This window comes from Amphiprion ocellaris, chromosome 6, assembly GCF_022539595.1.
Source record: "Amphiprion ocellaris isolate individual 3 ecotype Okinawa chromosome 6, ASM2253959v1, whole genome shotgun sequence".
Classification (NCBI taxonomy): domain Eukaryota; kingdom Metazoa; phylum Chordata; class Actinopteri; family Pomacentridae; genus Amphiprion; species Amphiprion ocellaris.
In genome coordinates this window covers 28,622,641-28,643,664 of record NC_072771.1, presented here as the reverse complement: position 1 = coordinate 28,643,664, position 21,024 = coordinate 28,622,641, and the positions used below count along the sequence as shown (strand labels likewise).

The 21,024-nt window shown below is 37.5% G+C and overlaps 2 protein-coding genes across 5 annotated transcripts; one reads left to right on the top strand and one right to left on the bottom strand.

Moving 5' to 3' along the window:
- The first annotated feature begins 3,198 nt into the window (after nt 1-3,198).
- Nucleotides 3,199-17,001, top strand: mier3b (mesoderm induction early response 1, family member 3 b). 4 transcript variants are annotated; one of them, XM_035943289.2, is made up of 13 exons: nt 3,199-3,222; nt 4,052-4,076; nt 4,380-4,525; nt 5,147-5,269; nt 5,440-5,563; nt 8,350-8,423; nt 8,561-8,633; nt 8,777-8,925; nt 9,152-9,233; nt 11,501-11,595; nt 11,689-11,816; nt 11,958-12,112; nt 12,307-15,431. In XM_035943289.2, exons 1-13 carry the CDS (start codon nt 3,214-3,216, stop codon nt 12,780-12,782), a joined length of 1,659 nt encoding a protein of 552 aa, XP_035799182.1. In that variant the 5' UTR covers nt 3,199-3,213; the 3' UTR covers nt 12,783-15,431. The 4 variants fall into 4 exon arrangements, 3 of the variants coding, with proteins under 3 accessions (XP_035799182.1, XP_054867478.1, XP_035799181.2); XM_055011503.1 differs by lacking the exon at nt 3,199-3,222 and adding an exon at nt 3,914-3,970; XR_004846519.2 differs by lacking the exon at nt 3,199-3,222 and adding an exon at nt 16,331-17,001 and having other exon boundaries at nt 4,001-4,076; nt 12,307-13,151.
- elac1 (elaC ribonuclease Z 1) lies at nt 15,479-20,912 on the bottom strand. The gene is made up of 5 exons (XM_023299102.3): nt 20,670-20,912; nt 19,475-19,681; nt 18,891-18,949; nt 18,290-18,500; nt 15,479-16,671 (listed from the first exon to the last, which is right to left on the bottom strand). The coding sequence occupies exons 1-5, from the start codon at nt 20,824-20,826 to the stop codon at nt 16,193-16,195; spliced, it is 1,113 nt and encodes a 370-aa protein (XP_023154870.2). The 5' UTR covers nt 20,827-20,912; the 3' UTR covers nt 15,479-16,192.
- Between the last annotated feature and the right edge of the window lie 112 nt (nt 20,913-21,024).

The following is a 21,024-nucleotide window of genomic DNA, read 5'->3' as shown; positions in this document are numbered from 1 at the left end:
ATCTACGTCACAGGATAACTTGTTGACCTGGCAGCCATTAGGTAAAGGCCCACATCTTCCTGACTGCATTGTTCAATAAAAGTGGGCTTTCACGGGCTTTCCAATGATTATGGTAATCATAAAATGGCCAAAGAGGAACGAGAGTGACAGATAATGATGGCTGCTTTTGTTTTACTCTGCTTACCATAACCATGCAAATATGGCCACCTGTGGATAGAGAGACAAACAGCAAAAGGATTGTAGTTGTCAGAAGAATCAGCAGCAGCAGAAGAAGAACCACAACTTTTGTTTGAGCAACCATTCAACTCAGAAGTCAAGTCTATTCAGAATATGCAGAAAACATTGTTTAATTTTATCTAGCCCAATTTAGACTCCTTATTTTGACCGACCTGGGCTCAGCTAATGAACAGATGTGGCCTGCAGAGAGCTACGCCTCTGAACTGTCTGAAAACAGTGACTCATTTGTTTGCAGAGTCCTCCAAACGAAGCCCACACTGCTCTTCCTACGCCTTATGGGGGATTCTGTTTTTCCAAACATAGAGGTGTTTACTTGCTGCAGAAGTTTTAAAAATAATGATCCCAATGACGAACTAAAAAGGACCCGAATGTAAACAGTAGCTTGTGACTCTCTGGCTTAATTGAAAACTTTGACGCCCACCACTTGCAACCTACAAGTCAGCATTTATGATACGCTGGTTCCATATCCCGCTAGAGCTGCGTCACAAGACTAAGATTTGTTTATTCAAGAGGAGTTTATGTATTAAACAGCCACACTTGTAATGTTTATACATGTGTGTGTGTGTTAATAGCATTTGTATGGTTGTGTTTGGATGTGAAGTTATATTAAGGCCTGACCAAAGTGTTTATTTGAGGGCTGATATCGAACGACTATTATTCATCAAAGAGATCAATAAGCTAATATTTGGAGATGATATTTAGATTAAAAGCGAAACTATGGTATTAAAATTCTGCATAAAATAAAGTCCAACACAAGAAACTGTTGAAATGCCCTTTTTAATTCATGTTTTACATATGTTTAATTAAAAGATATCTTTTTAAAATTCATCCATCAGCATTGATGGGCTATTGCTAGTGATGTGTAACTAGTCTGATAGTACGATTCATGGGGCATTATTTGAAACCACAAATAGTTGCAGCAGATGGAGAGAGACAGCTGCACCAGAGCTAAAATAGCACATTTTATTTCATTAACAGATTTTACCTGGAATCTGTTTTTAAAGAAAAATAATAATAATAATACAGATCAGAAAAATGCTGAGTATAGGAACCGATAATCGGCTTGTCTGATAATCTGTCATTCCCTGACTTAGACGTGCCTGTGTAAATATAAGGTTTTAAGTTAAACAATGCAAAAGCAACACAATCAAGCTCAATCAAGTAGTAAGACGCTACTACTTCTAATGTGAATATCGCATTATCTTTTCTATGAGGCCACCACTGTGGTATGGACTCGTCTAGCATGACTACAGGTCTCAGTGTTGTTTCTGCATATACATAGGGCATTTTTTAAAAGACAAACTTTACTAAAAAAAACCTTTCCTCAGCATGTCACACAAAACATCTAACTCATACTACAGGTCCACAACAAAGGTAATCTGTTGACATGGCAAAACCACAGGTATGACTTACTGTTATGCTACAGGAAGGACGCCCACCTTCTGCCCTAGATCTGACCAGGCCAGGAAGCAGTTTATCACTCACGTCCTGTGTACAAACATCTGCAGATTTTCTAATGGTAACAGCTGGTGCAAGTCTCACCTTGATCCTGTTGAAACCCTTACTCCCTCCCCTGTGATACTATTGAGGCGAATATGCACAATCAAACGCATAAACAGCGACAGAAGGTGAAGGGAAACTGTTAATTATGCAGAGTGTCAAACAGTGACGGCTTTGGATATTTGGATTCTGCATATTAAAACTGGGTTTCAGTCAGTCCAAACTACTCCCTGTTTTTACATGTGGCTCTATCATCAGATGTGACGGGAAGTTTCACAATCATCCAAAACAGGAAAAGAGGAAAGACCTGGGAAAGATGGAGGGGGTCTGGTGTGACTAGATGAGCTGCATGTTACACTTTTGCCCCCTGCTGGCCAGTATATTTTAAAATATTGATATATGTTTGATTTTAAATTATATATCTGAAAACAAAATATTACTGCACACAACATTATCAGTAATTAAGTCATCAACCCTTGCTTGAAAGCGATAGTTCACAATTTGTTGAGAAAATGACCATGAACTCACAGAGAGAGACAGTTACCGCAGCTTTTGCAGGAAAATATAATAAAATAAAGTTAAACTTTCTCAGTGGCCTTTGTGTGTTATCGAACAAGTGCAAAAAAATTTTCATTTAATATTTAAAATACAGCTTCAGTTACTGTTTTGACCTTTTGGCCAATTAGCTTCTGGTGGTGTTTATAAATGTGAGGACATTTAGATACCTAAATTTAAAAACAAAAAACAAAAAACAAAACAAAAAAAATCTCATAGACATTTTAAAAATATAATAAAACTGTTTTCATTTTTTTAAAGGCCATGGAATTTTATGTTTGATTAGAGATCTGAAATTCTGATTTGAGTCAGATTGGAATTTTTTTTTATCAGGAATAACAAAAGACTGAAATTAGTGTGTTTCTTTGATTTTTTAAGTCTGCCGAAGCACAAGTCTAGTACCGTAGTAGTGTTATTTAAAAAAAAAATGTAGTGTTGAAGTAGTAGCTTATATGGGCCATGTAAATAAAACATAATAAAAGGATAGAGCAAATCATTTGCTAGTATTTCGTTTTAAACACTCAGTGAAAGGTTCTTACAGGAATGTGACAAAAAGCTGAGTACACTGATCTTTATAATGCAATCGCTCCACTTTACGGTATTAAGGAGAGCAGTAAATCAGCTGGGATATACCGAGAAGGCTCTGGGAATATTGCAGGAAACTGTCCTTGTGTGAAATTTTTAGCAGTGTCGACGTCGTGATATGTTCTGGATATGTATCCCTGATTTGAGTCATATTTGTGTGTATTTTTACAATATCTTTTTAGCGTAGAAACACCGTTTATAAATGATTACCGTTAGCCTGACCAGTGGTTGGTTTGAACGGCGTCACGACAAGAACGGTCACCTGGATCTCTGATTGGCTCAGAGCGCTGATCCGGGTACTGCGCTAGAACGAGCCCATTAGCTAAAGGTACCAATATGGCGGAGGTAAGAGGGAAAACAGGGGAGAAGCAATCGATCTTAAATCGATATTTTTAAATTTTCTATGTTGTATTTTTCATTTTTACGCTATCGATTGGAGAAAGAATGGTTTTTGCTTTCTGTGTAGCGTGTTTCGTGCCATAATTGTCATTTTTATTCCTCTAAAATATGCTTGAATGTCGGGACTGATCCTTCACTACGAGGCCTCTGCGCGTTCGCTCTCTCAGCTGCTTTGGTGTAGCGGCTGTGTAAATTGATACGTAAATTTAACGTTAGCTTGCTGGTTAAAGGAAATAAGAGATTATGTCGTGTTTATGTTGAATGGAAATGTATTTTTTTCTATTTTGTTAAATTACCGGCAGCTGTATTTGAGATATCACCCAGTTCTATCGATTGCGGCGCCGCACAAACGAAATTAGTGTTTACATTTTTCGGTGCATAACGTTAACATTCGGCTTTGGAGTTAGCTTGCTTGCTAACAAACTGTTACAGGAGCCGACACCGCATAAAGCGTACTGTCCACCTTAACATACATGTTTTTTTCTTTTTTTTAATGTGGTCGCCACTGATACATATTTTTTTCCAGTGGTGGAAACTAAAATTTGTAAACGGTTGTCGTCGGTGTTTAGCGGGGCTAGCGTTGCGTTAGCCACCTATGTCAGGTAACGTTAGCGGCGAATGCAGCTTTCCTGCTTAGCTGTTGTCAGTGGTCATGTTACAGCCCTGTAATGCGATTTTCTCCCCCTCATTCGAGGTATACAACGCCGGAAAAATAAACGAATCCATGTTTTTTTTTAATTATTATTGCACTAATTCATGGTCTGTTTTTTTTCAGGCTTCCCTAGGGAGTTCAAGTCCAGGTAATGTAACGTCCTCCACAAATTGAGTCTATTTTATGGAGTATTATTAAGCGATATCTGCACTTTCTATGAAATAATTTTGCATAACAGAAATATCAAGATGAAATTCCATGATTTGTATCAATTTACCAGAGAGTATGCCTTTGAAATTGAAAGAATGTAGCGTTTTGCTAATTGTAGTAATGTTACCTATGTATATTTTTAAGTAGATATAAAATAATTTCCAAAGTGTAAAATAGTTCATATTCGGTAATGTTGAGATATTCATGATTATTTGTTTTCTTTCATCTCCTTTTTATGCAGTTGGCTCTTTATCATCGGAGGATCATGACTTTGACCCAACAGCAGAAATGTTAGTTCATGAGTATGATGATGAGAGGACTCTAGAGGAGGAAGAGTCTCTGGAAGGTGGGAGGAATTTCAGCTCTGAAATTGCAGATCTGGAGAAGGTAAACTACTAAATGTGCAAAATATAAATGAAACGGTTTACCTGTGTACATTTAATGACTGCTGCTATTTTAAATTGTCAAGTCTGCTTTGACTGTCATGTGGGATGGTTGTTTTGAACGAATGATTTTCATTCTGTGATATTTTGTGTCTGTAATTTGTTCTCGGGTCTATTGGAAAAGGGTTTTGATGAGACTTAACTAAATAACTTTAGCTGATTAAGTTTAATTGAATGCAATAGCAAATGCTGATGTGACTTTTATGATAATGAGAGCCAGCTAATTGATTCACGGCTTCAGTTTTTACAAGAAATATAGGTCAACCAAGATTAAGTCCAGATAATTTCTCTTAGTGCAGTTCTACTCATCTTTTGGCTACAGTGAGTTACAGTATGATGTCAAAAAATTCACATTGGCTTTTAACTCTAACTTGATTTTCTTTTTTAAAAAGAATAATCACTTCCACTCAGAATGACTTTATATATCTGACAACTCTTAAATATAACCGTTAAGTGGGATATGTAAGATTTTTTTTGTTATAATTCAGATGAGACAGTGAAAATGCATGTCATACTCTTTATTTATTTATTTACTTATTTAATTTTTTAAAATTATTATTTTCAGGAAGGGAACATGCCTTTGGAGGAACTGTTGGCCATCTATCGCTATGAGGCCTCAGCAGGCTCCAGTATAGACAGCTCCTCTGGAGACCTAACTGATGAGCTGCCTGACATGACTTTGGATAAGGTAAGTACCTACATTTACTCTGAAATTGTAAAGTTAATGTATACATTTGCCAACAAAAATAATAAAAAAAAAAATGCTAAGTTCATGGATTAATGTAAACATATTTTACAGATACTCTGATCACCTTAGGTCTGTCACAGTGTACAATGTCTCTTCTTTTTTCTACCTAGGAGGAAATCGCTAAAGACCTGTTGTCTGGAGATTACGAGGAGGAGACCCAGTCCTCAGCTGATGATCTGACTCCCTCAGTTACCTCACACGAGGCCACTGATTTCTTTCCAAGAACACTTAGATGTAAGTGAGGTTCCAAATTCTAAAAAAAGTACTGTCTGTAGCTTTGCAGGATTAAACCTTGTTGCATAGTTGAGACCAATAAAAAAACTAAATCAGCACTACTTGGGTAGCTAACTAAATTTATAGACTGGTAAAATTTTAATTGTCAATTGTACTTTTTGAACTATCTCTCCAAAATGAAACCTTTTCAAATGTTCACGCAGTTAACAAAATCTGCTAATTATTATTTGCTGCATTCACAAAATGTGCTGCACATTTTTTTCTAGTTTTGCATGGAGAACTGGTTGCTTTGATAATTAGCTTGTCAATTATTTTAAAAAACTAATCTATAGTGAAAATAGTAGAAATATTTCACAATCTTGCAGTTTTGCTTCTTTGTGTCATGACAGAGGTTTACCATATTTTGGCTCCATATGCACTGTTGGCCAAACCATTAATGTCTGTTACTGAGCTGCAAACAAAACCAGGCAATTAAGCTAACTGTATTTGAGGAGAGTTGTTGTGTAACCAAAAAAGGCTGATTTAGGTGTGTCAAATTATGACACTTTTATGTAGTTATTCATGCAAATTATGTGTACAGTAATAACTTAGAAATATCTTCAAGTGCTTCCACTAATGATTCTCCATACCGTACTCAAGTACATTTTAGCCCAAAGCCTAGTATGTTTGAGTAACGCCAGAGATGATGGTTGTATGACACATGGGAAAAAGCCTTTCAGACAATTTTTTGGTGCAAAGTCACCAAATGTTTAAGTGGTTTTTATCAGATTTGACTAATGATTGTATACTTGTAGTTTTTGTGTCCTGATGGCTATTGAAATTGCATTTATGGCTCTCTGTCCATTTATTATTATAACGGTCTTGTCTTGTTAGGCCAAAAAGCTACCAGTGAGTATTGCCAAGATGACTGCCAAATGGCAAGACTTGGCTTTAAGGACTTTGCCCATATACAGTGTCAGTGTACTGGGGTGTGGTACACATCAGATATAAAAACTGGCAGTATCAGTCACCTTTTCAAACACGTGGGCAGATCTAAACACGACAGATGAGGTCTGAAGCCAGAATGTGTTAAGTGTCCTCCTTGTTTGTTCACTGAAAACAAAAGCATCAGTGACGCAAAGTTGCACTCCATTGTAAAGTAAGCTAGAGGAGCTGTGTCAAATTGGATTGGACACATATATAACTGTGTATACAAGTGTTGTGTGAGTGACGACATAAGCATACATTATACAGAACATTAATGTGATGTGACCACTGGCCAGCAGGGGAGTTGAGAGTTGGAGGGAATTGCATTTGGGTATGATGCAGATTAATCAGAAAAAATAGCCCTCACCTTCCGTTATGATGGTTCAAATTTTAACAGTGATCACAGTTTTGACTAAATAAACATGATTAACTGTGGTATTGACATAGAAAAGTCTGCTAATAGAGAACAGCACAGTGGATTAAAATCGCTCGATTTCAACTTGGATCAATGTGTAGAACAGTCTTTTCACTGTTTTCCAACAAATTTATGGTCGCAAACCTGTCAGAGCTGATCTGCTGCAGCCATCAGGCAGCGTTGACCGTAGCCAGCATTTGAGGCGTTTAGAGAGCATCGGTAAAATTCAGTATTTACTGATAAGCAGGTGTTCAGTGTTTAGCCTGTGCCCAGTTTATGACTGACATCACAAGAGTAATGATGACAAAATAAATATATTTTCAGATTGAACCCTTTTACAAATATGAAGTCTTTTATCACTGAAACTCAATGCAACATAATTAGGTTATGCAAAAACAGCTGTTCATCAGCGTGCATGGTAGATCAACAGCTGTGGCAATGCTGAACCACAATAAGGACGTGGGGGTGGGGCGACCAAATTATTTGCTGGTGCAAGCGTCCAGAAAAAGTTGGTAGCACCAGTGCTACCAGTGGATAAGTTGGTCTGGAGCCCTGGCCCTCACAGTCTTCTTCCTGTGTGAAAACGGTGGTATATTGTTCCACCATGGTTGAGTTTGTTCCATTGGCTAAAGTTAATAACTAATGTTATTTTAAATAATTGATTTTTGGCATTTGTGAATCAACTGGGAATCACAGAAGATACGAATTGTGATTTCTATTCTTAGACATTTGATTTTTTTTCTCCCATCCCAAATTGCAATGACATAAAAAAAAGAAAGCCAGGTGTTCACTTGAAATAAACTTGAAACTGATTTTTTGTTTGTTTTTAAAAATGTATTTAAATTAATCTATTGATAATTACTGGGAACTAAATTTCTTGTTGATGAGTGAATCTTCTATGATATATTTTGTCAATGTATAGTATGGAGGTGCCTTCAAACTGTTCTGTTCATTCTTATGTGTTAAGTTATGTGTTTAAGTATGTTAGAAGAGATTTTTACAAACTGTCTTGGTACCAAACCTGACATTTGTCAAATCAAGTCACCATTATTGTTGGTACAATTAAAACAACAGCAACGCAGCTAAAGTGCTTTCCAGTAGAAAAATAAGATGGTATAACAAATCTACCTATCATGTTTAAAAATTGAGGTTGAGAACCTACTGTGTTATTAATGATGCAAATTTATTCAAGTCTCTTAAATTTTATGGTTAAACCCTACAAAATTATATGAAATACACATTTACCGGACTAAATTCAATATTAAAGCCAAGTCCCTACAGTATTATTACTATATTTTTATTTATAGATTAGGATGGTAAAACAAAAGAACTTAGCACCCAGAAAGTGCCATTGGAATTCAGTGCATGTCATGGTATTTAAAGTATATTTGTTTTATTTTGTCAGCCAACGCTATCTCTGATGGTGATAAAGAGTCAGAGTGTGATGAAGATGGTCCAAGCCCAGAGGACTCCAGAAAGGTAAATGATGCATTTTGTTTCAAAATGTTTTAAGAGAGGGATAAATAGTTTATTTCATGTTTTCTGTTTAATCAGAGCTAGTTTGCTTTTGTATTTAAACGTGCTATGTATTCTATTTTGTTTGATTTTTGTAATAGGAAATAATGGTGGGAACACAGTACCAAGCAGAGGTTCCTTCTTGCCTCTGTCACTACAAAGATGGAGAGAAAGGTAACTGCTGCTTTTTTTGTTTACAGCACACATGCCTAATATGTCCTTTATTGTGGCAGCCTACAGTGCTGCTCTCCATTGAGTTAAAACAGGATAATCTACACAAGGTGACTAATATTACTGCCATGTACTTTGTTTTACAGTCTATGAAGATGAAGATGAGTTATTATGGAGCCCAAGTATATTGTCAGAAAACAAGGTTAGGGGTTTCTTGTCGGAAGTGCTGTCACGGACAACAGATGAAAAGGCAGGATGCGACAAACCAGGGATGCATGTTCGAGACAATGAGCAGGTTAGTCATGTCTTCATCAGTCCTTTCATGTTGTAATGATCTGTGTGACTGTATGAACGCTTTCGTCCATGTAATTTTTTCAGCAGCTTTCATTAATCACATACTATTCAAATGGGTGCTGAATTTCACAGATTATTTCTGAGTTCTTTACATTAATGTTTTTTGTTACGTGTAATGCATTTTGGCCAGTACTGTAGTGCTTGATCAATCCACTCTTTCAATACAGGCTTTGCATGAGCTTGTAAAATGCAACTACAACACCCGTGAAGCACTAGAGAGATACTGCAGCCATGTAAAGTCTTCGAAAGGTAAGCAAAAGAAATTCCACATCTCCAGTAGGCAACTGTCATATTTGACAAATATCATACAATAACAGTAGTTTTGACAGCTACTTTGTGTACTGCCAGCCTTAACTAATGTAGCTGCAAAACTTCAAATCCAAATTGGGCATTCTGTGAAACTTTAGAACAGATAATTGCTACGAAACAACAGGAAAAAATTGCCAAATAGAAGATTCTTTGCCATTGGGTAGATTTGTTATGGTAGGCAGACTATTCATAATCGCAAAAGAAAAAAAAAAACACAAATGCTATGGCTACCAAAAAGTAAAATACTCATGATAGAGCAGATCTCCATTTTGGAGTAATGGTTTACATAGTTAGCAGTAAGCCACTGGGTAATTTTTTTTAAGATTATTATTTCCAAAATGAATAGATATTTCCTCAACAAATCATTTTTGAGATTTGTCAGTTGCACAGCAGTAGACAGACGGAGGAAGTCATAACATTTTTGGTTAAAGTGGTTTTATGACATATTCTTGAAAAAAATCATCTTATTAAAACATTAACTGCAAATAACATGTATTTTATGGAATATTTCAACTTAAAAATGTAAATAAATGTAATCCATATGTGCCCCATGTAGTACTGCAATGTAATTTTATAGTAAAGAGTTTTTACTTTAGTGTCAATGGCTCACCCCACTGGAAGCTGTCATACTGCTGGAGAATAACCACTTTCCTCCACATTTTCTTTATTGGATCCTACCTGCTGTCACATCCTCTCTTCACTTACCTTTTCATATCATCCAAATGTACAGCTGTGTTGCCAGATTTTCTGCTAGTTTCTTAGCTCGGTCTGCGATGGTGTTTTTTAACAAACTGACGTTTTTAAAAGTTTGTCTCTGGTCGGGGCACACCTGTTCACTCACCTTTAGCATGCACTGCTTCAAAAATGCAGCAATGAAAAATGAAAGACTTTGAAGCTCGGGTGATTTCTTTAGCCATAACATAGCTTGCTTTCACCACCGCATCGTTTTTGTCTATAGCTTTTGTGAACAAATTCTGTTGCGATTGCAGCCTGCCTTTTAGTTCTTGGACAATTTAATGTTTTTCTTGGAGACTACATTTAGCATACTTGGCTCCATGTTTGGTGTCAAAATGCAGACGAAAGTTGTACTCTCTGGTGACTGACACCGCCTTATAACACAAAAGACATACTGGTTTTTCTCTGTGAAGTACAAACATGTATTCGCTTTCCCATCTTTCTTGAAACTACCTTCCATCTACATAAGTTTTTCTCTTCCTGGACATTTTAGGATCATTTGTAGACATCTCTCGATTCCACTTATTGGGAAAACCGCTGTGGTTAAACACTGATGTGGATACACTGCCATCCAGTGGCTAGATGCTGTCACTTTGTGGGTAACATAATCGATTTGATCCATAATCGGTAACATAATACTGTATTGTGGGGAATGTAGTTTTTGGTCAATATACACTTTAATGCAGAATAGACTTATTTCAAGATAATCATACACCTGTTAAGCTCTGGCGGGCCTCACAAAAGGACGTGGTGGGCCACATTTGGCCCACGGGCCTTGGGTATGGCACGAGTAAAAGGAAGCAGAAATCCACTCATCACAATGCAATGACCACTGATAATCATGACAAAATTTATGTGACATATTGATTATAATTCATACAGGAAGAAACGTAACTGATGAGACCATATTTTGTAATATATCTGCCCCTGTTGTTGTGTTTATTCTGGATATCCCTTTAAGCCAAACTGAACAATGTTGCTCATGTATTGTTCATAAAGGTACAAAAGTATAGACACCACCCTTATACCCACTTCAACTTTCGAATCAAACCACAAAGAGCCAAAATAGTTCCCTCATAATTAGTTGAGTTCAACATCTCTCTTGCAGTCTATAGGAATGTAAACATTACAGTTTTTAATTATTGTTAAAATTATATTTAAACCTTACTAGACATTCTTTTTCCTGGGCTGCTGCAGCAATTTCTCTGCTGTAAACATTTTTTTTTTCTTTTTTAACATGGCATAGCATCTAAACTTTTGTTTAGAAGCCGTGTTCTTATTATGGTAAAACATGAAAAAGATTTTGATATTTGGTAAGTTAATTTCAGTTTGTATTTTGGGTAATGTGATATATAAAATTTAGTTATGAGCTGATCCAGTTAAACAGAATTTTCTTGGCAGGGCTAACATTTGGTTTAGACATTGATTGCTCATGATTGTCATTATATAAATAGATTTTTGTTTTATTTCAGAAAAATCACCTCTGTGGTCGGAAGAAGAATGCAAGAACTTTGAACATGCTCTACAGATGTATGACAAGAATTTTCACCTCATACAGAAACACAAAGTGAGTCTTATTTTATGATTTCTTACACAAGCAAAAGACGTACATACCGTACATAAAACTAAAAGTTTCTCTTCCTTTTTTGTTCTCTCTCAGGTCACAACACGAACAGTAGCAGAATGTGTGGCGTTTTATTACATGTGGAAGAAGTCCGAGCGCTTTGATTTCTTTGTGCAGCAGAATCGGTTTGGGAAGAAGAAGTACAGTAGCTATCCTGGTGTAACGTAAGTGGATGAAAAATGCAGTAGATCTGCTGGCATTGTTTGGTATTTTTTGCTGATGTTTTAATACATTGTAATGTTAGAAAATTAGAGTGTGTATAATTTGGAAGAAACAAACCCACTGATCTGTATGTTTATATGCAGTGACTTGATGGACAGACTGGTGGATGAAGCAGAGGGACTAGCAGTGGACAGTTCCTCCTCTGTGTGTTCAGGAGCTGGTGGAGGAGGAAGGCTAGAGACCACCACAGAACAGCAACTCAGCCTGCTCAACTCCATCACTGCCAGCGACCTCACAGGTTAGTAATGAGAATTCTTCAGTGATGAAACAACTTAAAGACAGCAAGATCTGATAACATCACAGACAGTTATCTTGTTCTGGATTTTTCTGTCATGATGTTTTTTCCCCCCTCAAACAAACTGTTTCTTGACTGTGTCTGTCGCTGTTAATTCCAATTATTGAGTGTTAACTCAGCTTCCTGTATCCTTGCAGCTTTGAGCAACAGTGTAGCAACAGTGTGCAGCCCTACAGAGGTTAGCTGCCTGGACTCCTACAGTTTTCCTCCACTGGAAAGTCTCCATCGTGGCTCCCTAAACCACGATGAATCCCTTGGGTTCCCCTCTAACGGTGCAGACCCTGACTGCCTCAACATGCTTGATGCTGGCTTCTACCACTCAGACCTGGGCCAGCTAGGAGGGGTCTGTGTCAATAAGGACTGCGAGCGGCCCTCCAAGAGACTCAAGATGGCACTGCCTGACTCCTTTATCAATGATGTGTCTGTGGGTAACCTAGGAGTGGACTTTGAAGCGCGACGGACAACGACGCATCACCACCGAATCACTGGCGCCAAAATGGCAGTGTCTGTCACAGACTTTGGGAGCTTGGCCGGCAGCGGCGAGCCCAACGGGTTTCTGGGAGCACATGCACGGCACCACACACAGCACACTGCAGCACTTCAGTCAGAGTGATCTTCCTCATCTTCTTTCCCTGTTCTTCCCTTTTGAAACCCCATTTTCCCGATTGTACATAAGACTGACCTCACTGGAAAATCCAATTTGTTTAAATTCTATTATATATATATATATATATATATATATATCTATATGTATATGAATATACTTTTTGTTTTCATTTTTTGTGTAATATGACATCAGTGATGTCTATCATATAGAACTAAAATCTTGATTTCTCTCAAGAGTTTATATAGCCATTTATTTTATTTTCGTTTTGCAGTCTTGAGATGTGCATCGTCCATGTACAGTTGGGCCCAGAGGCTGCAGTAGGAGAGTTGTGGATCTTCCTCCCTCACATCTACACACAACATCTTCAGAGTTACAGTATGTTATCCTGCCATTCTTTCCAGATGCCAAAATTAGTTTGTTTTCAGCCTCTAGTGTTAGCATTTAGTTACCCATCGTTGTTGTTTGAAGTGGTACTTCTTTTCTTTTTTAAATAGTGTTTGGTTTACAGGTACTTTATCAACAACCAGACTGGTGCAGATGGTTTTATTTAATCCCAAATATACCTGGGTACATATTGTACGAAGAGCAACACTAGCATGGAGAGTAGCTTGGAGACCAGGAAGTGTTGTGGCTTTAGCTGCTAACGCCCTCCTGTTTTATTTTCTTTTAATTTTCTCCTGTGGAAGCTTGTTTATAGTTCACTAGTTTACTTTTGTTCAGAGTGGCCAAACTGGAACATGTGTATGTAAATGTATTATTTTTTTATTTTTTAAATCCCAGGTAGTTTAACCCAAATTCCAGGCCTCGATTCATAGTTGTTCTATTACCTTTTCAAACGGGATGAAGAATACCTGTTCAGAGTAACTTAATGGGAGTTATCTTGTTTCATTTTTGGATATATATATATATTTTATTTTTTTTGAAAAATCCTGCCTCTTTTTTAGGAGGATATCAGCAAACCATAGCAGCAATATTGCAATGCAAAGATTTTTGGTTGGGTTAATAGCCATTTAAACATAGACACAGGAAAATATGTATCTATTGCATATATTTTCTCGAATTTCATTTATTCCTTTCTGTTCACGCTTTCACTCATGCTACTCTTTGGAAAGTTTAGCTCCATATATGTCCTAGTTATGGCAAAAATGTTAAAATATGTTGCTAAATGAAGTAGCGCCATTTTCGGACCACTTGCAAGCTTGGGTTAACCTGCTAGCAGTATTATTTTTATTTAAAGCCTCTCTGATTTTTGTAATGAACCTCTGCTTAGCCTGTACTGACTAGAGATGCCTTCAGAAATCTGGTCGACAATTTCTTTGAGTCTAGTAGCAGAAATGGAGCCGTTATCGCTTGACTGAAGTCAATAATTGTGAATTGTAAAATGTTTAGCGGATCAATGTCAGTTGATTGGATGCAGTAGTAGTGTTTACTTAATTTATCTATGCATTGTGCTATGAATATTTAGTTTGTTTCAGGGGTACACCATGTTTGACATGTTCATAGAGCTACGTTTTCACCATAATGTGTGTACAGACAAGATTCATACCTATAAACTATCATTAAGTTTGATCAAGTAATTCAGTTTCTAAGCCCAGCATCAGAGAGGATATTCACATCTGCGTTTCATGTAAATAATTAGCAAATAGCCTTTAAAAAGTCTATTAACTGACCTCTTACACTTGTGAATCTGTGTTGATACAAAGGTTTTAATTCAATTCCTTGTCAGAAAGGCAATAATTTGTAGATATGTACAGATATTTTGGGTTTTGCTTTTTACCGGTTGACTTGGTGTTTTGATTTCTTTTTCTCTTTGGAAAGTCATGATACCCATACACCAGGATACAGCTGAAACCACGCATGCCAGCTGTGCCTGTTTCTCAAGTGTACCACTGAAAACGGCTTTACCTGAAGACGTATTGATATTACTCAATGTTGCAATTTTGCATTCGAAATTTGCAGCCATGTGTAAAAGACACTCATCTTTCTTTCCTTGAAAAAAAATCTTTTTACATGTCGTCGTCTATTTGTCTTGATGGTAAAGGGATGGCTGCTGCTCTAAGTATGTGGAGAGCTAATTTCTCTTTTAATGCAATGTGCATAATGCAGTAGGTCCTCCAAGCTCTTCTAGCTTTAGCAGTGCAGTGATATTTATTTCACCTGTGGTTTGTACAAAGACTCAGAAAACTGTCAGAATGTAAAGGCCATTAAGTAGTAGAAGTAGGTTTTTCACCACCCTGTGAACTCTCGAAAATGTGATATTTTATTGATATCTCTGGTATGAGACTTGTGTGTGCGAGCAAGCACTAAACACATTTATTTTATATTTTGTATTGTGTTTTGAAGTTTAAAAAGGAAAAAAAAATATAGCAGTTGTGGTTTTGAAAAAGAAAACTCGAGTCCTTTGATGAAAACAAAAACACCTTTGTGAATAAAAACCTACAAAACTTAAAAATGTATATCCAGAAATATAGACAATCAAAAACTTCACTATGAGAAATGTTCAAGAAGCTATCTTTATCTTTGTTTATAAGAATTGTACATATACATTGAGTTGTTTTTTTTTCTTTTGTTAAACATTATTTTGTATTTTCTGTTGTACTTTAATACCTTGTGTACAGATCCAGAAATAAAGCTCTGGAAAAGGTTCAAAGATGATTGCATGTTCTATAATATTACATGATGTGAAAAAGATACTTTTGGTATTGAGTTACAGTCTTTATTTTTACAAATTTGCAAAAAAAAAAAAAAAAACTCTTAAGGCTTAAATGAATGATGTCATAATTGATACAATTTTACTTGCTGCACTTCCCATAAATATACAGGAGGAAAATTTAGCAACATGATGTAAAAATCGTTCTTGGCTTGAGGAAACCTGCAACTAATCTCAACTAGGCCACATGCTTGTTTGTTCTGGGGCTTTCAACTGAATCACCTGGTCTTAATCAGCAGATCTTTATACAGTTGTCATGTTGTCTACTTTTGTTTTTGTAGAGAACTCTGCACAGGCTCAGATTTGAAGCCAACATTCATCAGAAGCACTTAAAAGTGCTTCAAATGATGGAAAATCTACACATCTGTAGTACTATAACTGAACCATCTGCAGATACACTTCATGTGTGATTTGGTCAAAAGCTCCAGAATGAGTGACCTTTGAAAGTTCCTTTGTTTTATTTGACTAATTTAGGGTTTACGATAAAAATGATAAATTGGATAATGAATAACTGAAACTGGTAAAAAGTGGAGAGTGAAACTTAATATTATCTGTAATATTTAAACCGCAGGATGACGAAAACATTAATGCTAAATTTGTACTTTGTTCAATTTACACCACAAGAGGACGTAGAAAACACACAGTTTAGGGCTCTGCTTTCAAACAAATCCACCACTAGCATTATAAAAACTAGACTGGCTGTCTATTACCTTGGTCTTGTGAGAGGGATGGGTAGACTCAGAAAGTCCTCAGCCAGAATCACTTCCACACCAGAGTCCTGCAATGCTTCCTCGGCTTGTCTCTGGAGCTCTGAAACATTGTCCTCATCTCCCTCCTTCTGCAGGGAGCTCGGTTTGTACCGCTGACTGAAGTGATGCAGGACGAGTCTCCGCGCACAGCAAGCCTGAGCCACCGCCGCTGCCATCTCAGGCGTACTGTGTCCGTGGTCCACTGCTTTCTCTCGGTGCTCGTTCCCAAGGGTGGCCTCGTGAACCAGAACGTCCGCTCCGCTGCACAGCCTCAGCGGTCCTTCCCCAAGGACTGAGCTGCAGTCCCCTAAAATGCACACTTTCCGCCCTGGTATAGCTTCTTCCAGTACCTCACTGGGCAGCACCACGCGGCCGCTCTGTAAGGTAACCGACTCTCCGGCTTTGAGACGCCCATAGAGAGGTCCTGGTTTCAGGCCTGACGGACACAAAAAGAGGTTAGTCACTGTAATCCACACCTGTTATTTAAAAGGTATGTTTTCTGAAATAGTTTATCGTGCCACAATTGTTACAGAAACTTTCAATAATTTCCCAAGCAGAATATGAATTAAAGAAATGCTCACTGCTGTACAATAAATGCCAAATTTTCAATTTCATATTAATCTCTTTTCTACTTTACAGTCATGGAATGTGATTTTTTTTTAATAGTTTTATTGCTAAAACTTCAAAAACACACGTCTGAATCATCTGCTTCTCATTTAATATGTACTTGATATCACTTTTTTTATTAAAACATTTTATGACAATCTTTACAATGTTCCATTACTGGAATAAGGACACTTAGTTAGGAAACCAACTGCAATATGTAACTGATATTGAACAGGTGTGAATTTACAGTTTTTCTCAGTCGCTTTGGTACATTTCTCAGATCAGAATTGAAATTCTCAAAACTACTTGTTCAGTCTTCACATCATTGTGTCACTTGTGCATATCAAAAAAGCAGTTTCTCATTTCTTTGAAAAAGTTGCAAAAGCTTTGATACATCCTTGCAAATGATTCTGTACAATTCTCCGCTGTTTCCTACATTATCAACTTCCTATGTCATGTTGATCAAAATGGATTATAATGGGTCTCTGTTGAAGAGTCTCACCCCCCACAACATTTAGGGATTAGTTCATCACATCAGTCCTTACATGCAAAATGGTTGAATAAGTTGTCATAATATGTCAAGGATACTTCTATACATTTCCATTAGATGTATTTTTAAAAAAAAAAAAAATCTGTCCTGAATGAGTAAATTGCTCCCAGGTGAATCTTGACTTTCTCTAATGAAGGGAAATGTGTGAAGGGTTTGGGTTTTCTGAAATTGCTCAAAAACACAAGAGAAGATATTCGTGATGTGGATGAGAATTTGTGGCCCAACAGACAGGAATGTCAGGAGATGTAGGAAGACCACATTGTAATTCTCCTACAGCACTGCATGCACAGTTTTCCCTAAGGAGATTGTCCTATGTTCACATTTCTACTGTTGTTTTTTCCTTTGTGCTATGCAGCGCTGTTTTCCTTTCTATATCGCAATGACGTGGTCTGTCAACAAATTACAATACAAACAGTAAAATGTAAATGTGAATCTTGTCCAGTCTCTTGCAATCAATCTCCCACATACACTAAGGTGTAACTTGCAATTTACAATAATTGTCATCAAAACTTTAGCCATAATTTACATCAGAACATTCCTCCAGAGTACAGCTATAATAACAACATGACTAAGCAATCTGACTGTCTGATCCACACAATGACACAAGGATTTGTCATTCTGATGGCACTGACATGTTCATTGACACAGATATTTACTTTTGAGAGGTGAACTAAGGATTTTGAGCAAGAGACTGGCTTTTGCAGGTAATCCATGGTGTTTTGCTATTTGTATGAATTGTTTTGAGAAATGCACTTACTCTTTTGCAAATGTCGAGGATGATTTGAGAAATGTACCAAAGCGACTGAGAAAAACTGTAAAATTGTGTCTCTCTTAACATTTCTTCACAATGGTCCAACATTTTAAAAAAGTAATCAAAGAGACAGAAGCTACTTTTTACCTAGTGCCTTTAGTACTTCAGTTTTCAGTCTTCCGGGTCGATCACGCTCCTGAATGCAAAAGCCAAAGGAGGGGATGCGGTGAAACAACCTGAAGGCTTTCACCACAAACTTCTTGTCTTCAAAGAGGAGATAAGAGTCACTGGAGACATCCAGGGTGATTGTCTTGCCTGGCTGCTCCTGTGGATGGGGCAGACCACTCTCTGCTGTCATCTAATCAGAGAGAATACACAGAATGCAAAAATGATTAAAGATTACTTCTGTAATTATTTTGGAGGAAACTGTTAGAACTCTTGGGATGAGGAAATCTTTTCAAACAAACAAACGAGAGCTGAACCAAAAATTATACTTGAATTTTTTAAAGCTTGATTCAAGTTCCTTGAAATTTGGACATTTCTAACAGAACACGGATACATAGGAACACAATGACCTCCCATTAAGGGATATCTCAAGTATTATGGCTGATAACAAGATACACGCAGATTTTGTTGTATGAAGGCCTAAAATCAGATGAATTACATGTCTGAACTGAGCAATACAGTAACTAACAACAGGAAAGGTGTGATCTTTGACTACACAGGAACACCAAAATCCACTACCTACCTCCTGGCTGAGCTGTCCTTCCTCTGGACTCTGGTCAGATGTGGGCTCCAGCTCATGCACTAAAAGGACACACATTGTATAGTACAGAGCAGTGCATCAGGATTAAGCCAAAAGAAAAAATAAAGACAACTAAAATGTTTTTCTTCTAGAGTTTCCTTCAGTATTAATAAAGTTTGAGCTAATTGCATCTTATTATCCTGTCTTATCTTACTGAAAACATAAATGTCACAGTTAGAATTGCTGTCAAAATAAACCTTAATTGCAGTTTTACAAAATATACAGCAAAAACTACACATGACTGAGATGCAACATATTTTTACAGATACAGAAACAAAACGTAAAGAGCTTGAGTTGGATTAATAGGAATCTATCTTTTAAAAAATGTGCGAAATTAGTGTGGTTGGGGAGGTTTCCAAGACACAATTCCCTGTCAGGCAGCAGGTTTGCCAGTTCTGGTGAAGGTGGCGGTCTAATACACACTGTCTGCAGGCCCTGGTTGTGCTACAACTCTTCGATCATGTGTGTTTTTCACACTTGCAGTTGCACAGAGACATTAGACCTCAGGCTGTATATTCTGGACCTGCCTGCATAAGGGAAGAGCAGCTGTGATCCTGTGAGGCCAAGTGTCACCCTGACAAAGTGCCGGAGGCCCCGGGGCCCATAGATGTCCACACAGTTCAGGTTCTGCTGAGGGTCCGAGTTGGTGTTGAGACTCACAGTGCAAAGGAGACCAGGCAAACCGAACAAGTGATCTCCATGCAAATGGGAGATGAAAACCTTGGTGATTCGACCTGCGTAGAAAACACAGGGAAAAAAATGGTTATTATACTGATTAATTCACATCCTTTGATTGTGCAAACAGACTGAAGTTTCAGCACTACTGTGTCTGATTCATCAGAGACAAAGAGGTGTTGTAAACAAATAGTCAGTCTATACCAGGTCTGCAATTATCATTAGACCACTTGTTGAGCAGGGTTTTAAATCTATTTGATCCAACGATATGGGATGCAACAGACAATGTCCAAATGCCACTCCCCTGACACCATGTAAGAAAAACAAAGGTACAGTCTTCTCTTAAAGTTGCACAAGTAAAAGTACATAAATGACCCAAACAAAGAATAGATTTCCCAGAGGGATCACAATTCATTATTGCCAGATGGTGAACATCATGCCAGAAACAAAACGAAATACCACAGACTCCTCTTGAAGTTTTACGGACAGAGACACAGCAGTGCAAATATCTGTCAAGTATTACGAATTGAAGAAAACGCAAACGGTTTATGCCCTTATGCCAAAGGGTTCTGCCTTGTTAAAAGTGTGAATTTAATGTAAATGAATCCAATATGCAGGTAGGCAGTTCTAGGTCACAATTTCATAGGTCTTTGTATGTCCAACAAACTCCTGACCACAGGGACATTTTAGCAGAAACATAACATGTGTTACTGCAGTTAATGAAGGATTAAATGGAGAATTTTAGATATTGCTTTGTTTGTTTTTTGTGTTTATTTTATTTTACTCTTCGCAAGTAGTCAAAAAAAGATGAGGATGCAGAAATCATAGAAGAAGCAATGTTACTTTAAAATGTCAATTAATAAATACTTATGGTTTGATATTTTTCAAGTTTGTAAACGTAAAAAGTAAATTTTAAGACAAAAGTGTACTTTCGATTTGGTAAGGGACTGACAAAAAGATCTCAACAGTTCAGACTCCAATTACTGCTGACAGGATAGTTGTAGTTTGGGGGTGAAGCAGACTGCATGAGAAGCTGCAGTGACTCACCTGCTCTCAGTTGGCTCTTCATCAGTTGGGTCTGAGTTCCTTCTCCGCAGTCGAACAGCCAACAGTCTCCGTCCGTCCGCAGAACCAGAGCAGAGGCCCCGCGGTGAGGAGACGGGTAAGCCGACCCGGTCCCCAGGAAAGTCATATCCATGGCCATCCTCCCAGAGTTACAGAAAAACCTGCAAAAGCCTTCTACAACCAGTCATCAGCATGCAACAAACGTGTCATACTTCCTGTAAACAATGTCACACGCTGATGACGTAGGACTGAGGGACGGAGCGGCGTTTAAATTTGACATATACAAAAATTACGAGGAAACTGCAATAACCTTCATTTTCTGAGACCGAAAGTGGTC

What these genes read in the sequence shown, in the direction of transcription:
- mier3b (XM_035943288.2), top strand. Translation starts at nt 4,001, where the DNA reads ATGTTTTTTTTTAATTATTATTGCACTAATTCATGGTCTGTTTTTTTT. An exon ending in CCTAGGGAGTTCAAGTCCAG is followed by an intron (nt 4,077 to 4,379) that starts GTAATGTAACGT and finishes CTTTTTATGCAG; the next exon opens with TTGGCTCTTTATCATCGGAG. An exon ending in ACCTCATACAGAAACACAAA is followed by an intron (nt 11,596 to 11,688) that starts GTGAGTCTTATT and finishes GTTCTCTCTCAG; the next exon opens with GTCACAACACGAACAGTAGC.
- elac1 (XM_023299102.3), bottom strand. Translation starts at nt 20,826, where the DNA reads ATGGCCATGGATATGACTTTCCTGGGGACCGGGTCGGCTTACCCGTCT. An exon ending in GCTGCTCTTCCCTTATGCAG is followed by an intron (nt 18,950 to 19,474) that starts GCAGGTCCAGAA and finishes GTGTCCTTTTAG; the next exon opens with TGCATGAGCTGGAGCCCACA. An exon ending in TGAAGTACTAAAGGCACTAG is followed by an intron (nt 16,672 to 18,289) that starts GTAAAAAGTAGC and finishes TGTGTCCGTCAG; the next exon opens with GCCTGAAACCAGGACCTCTC.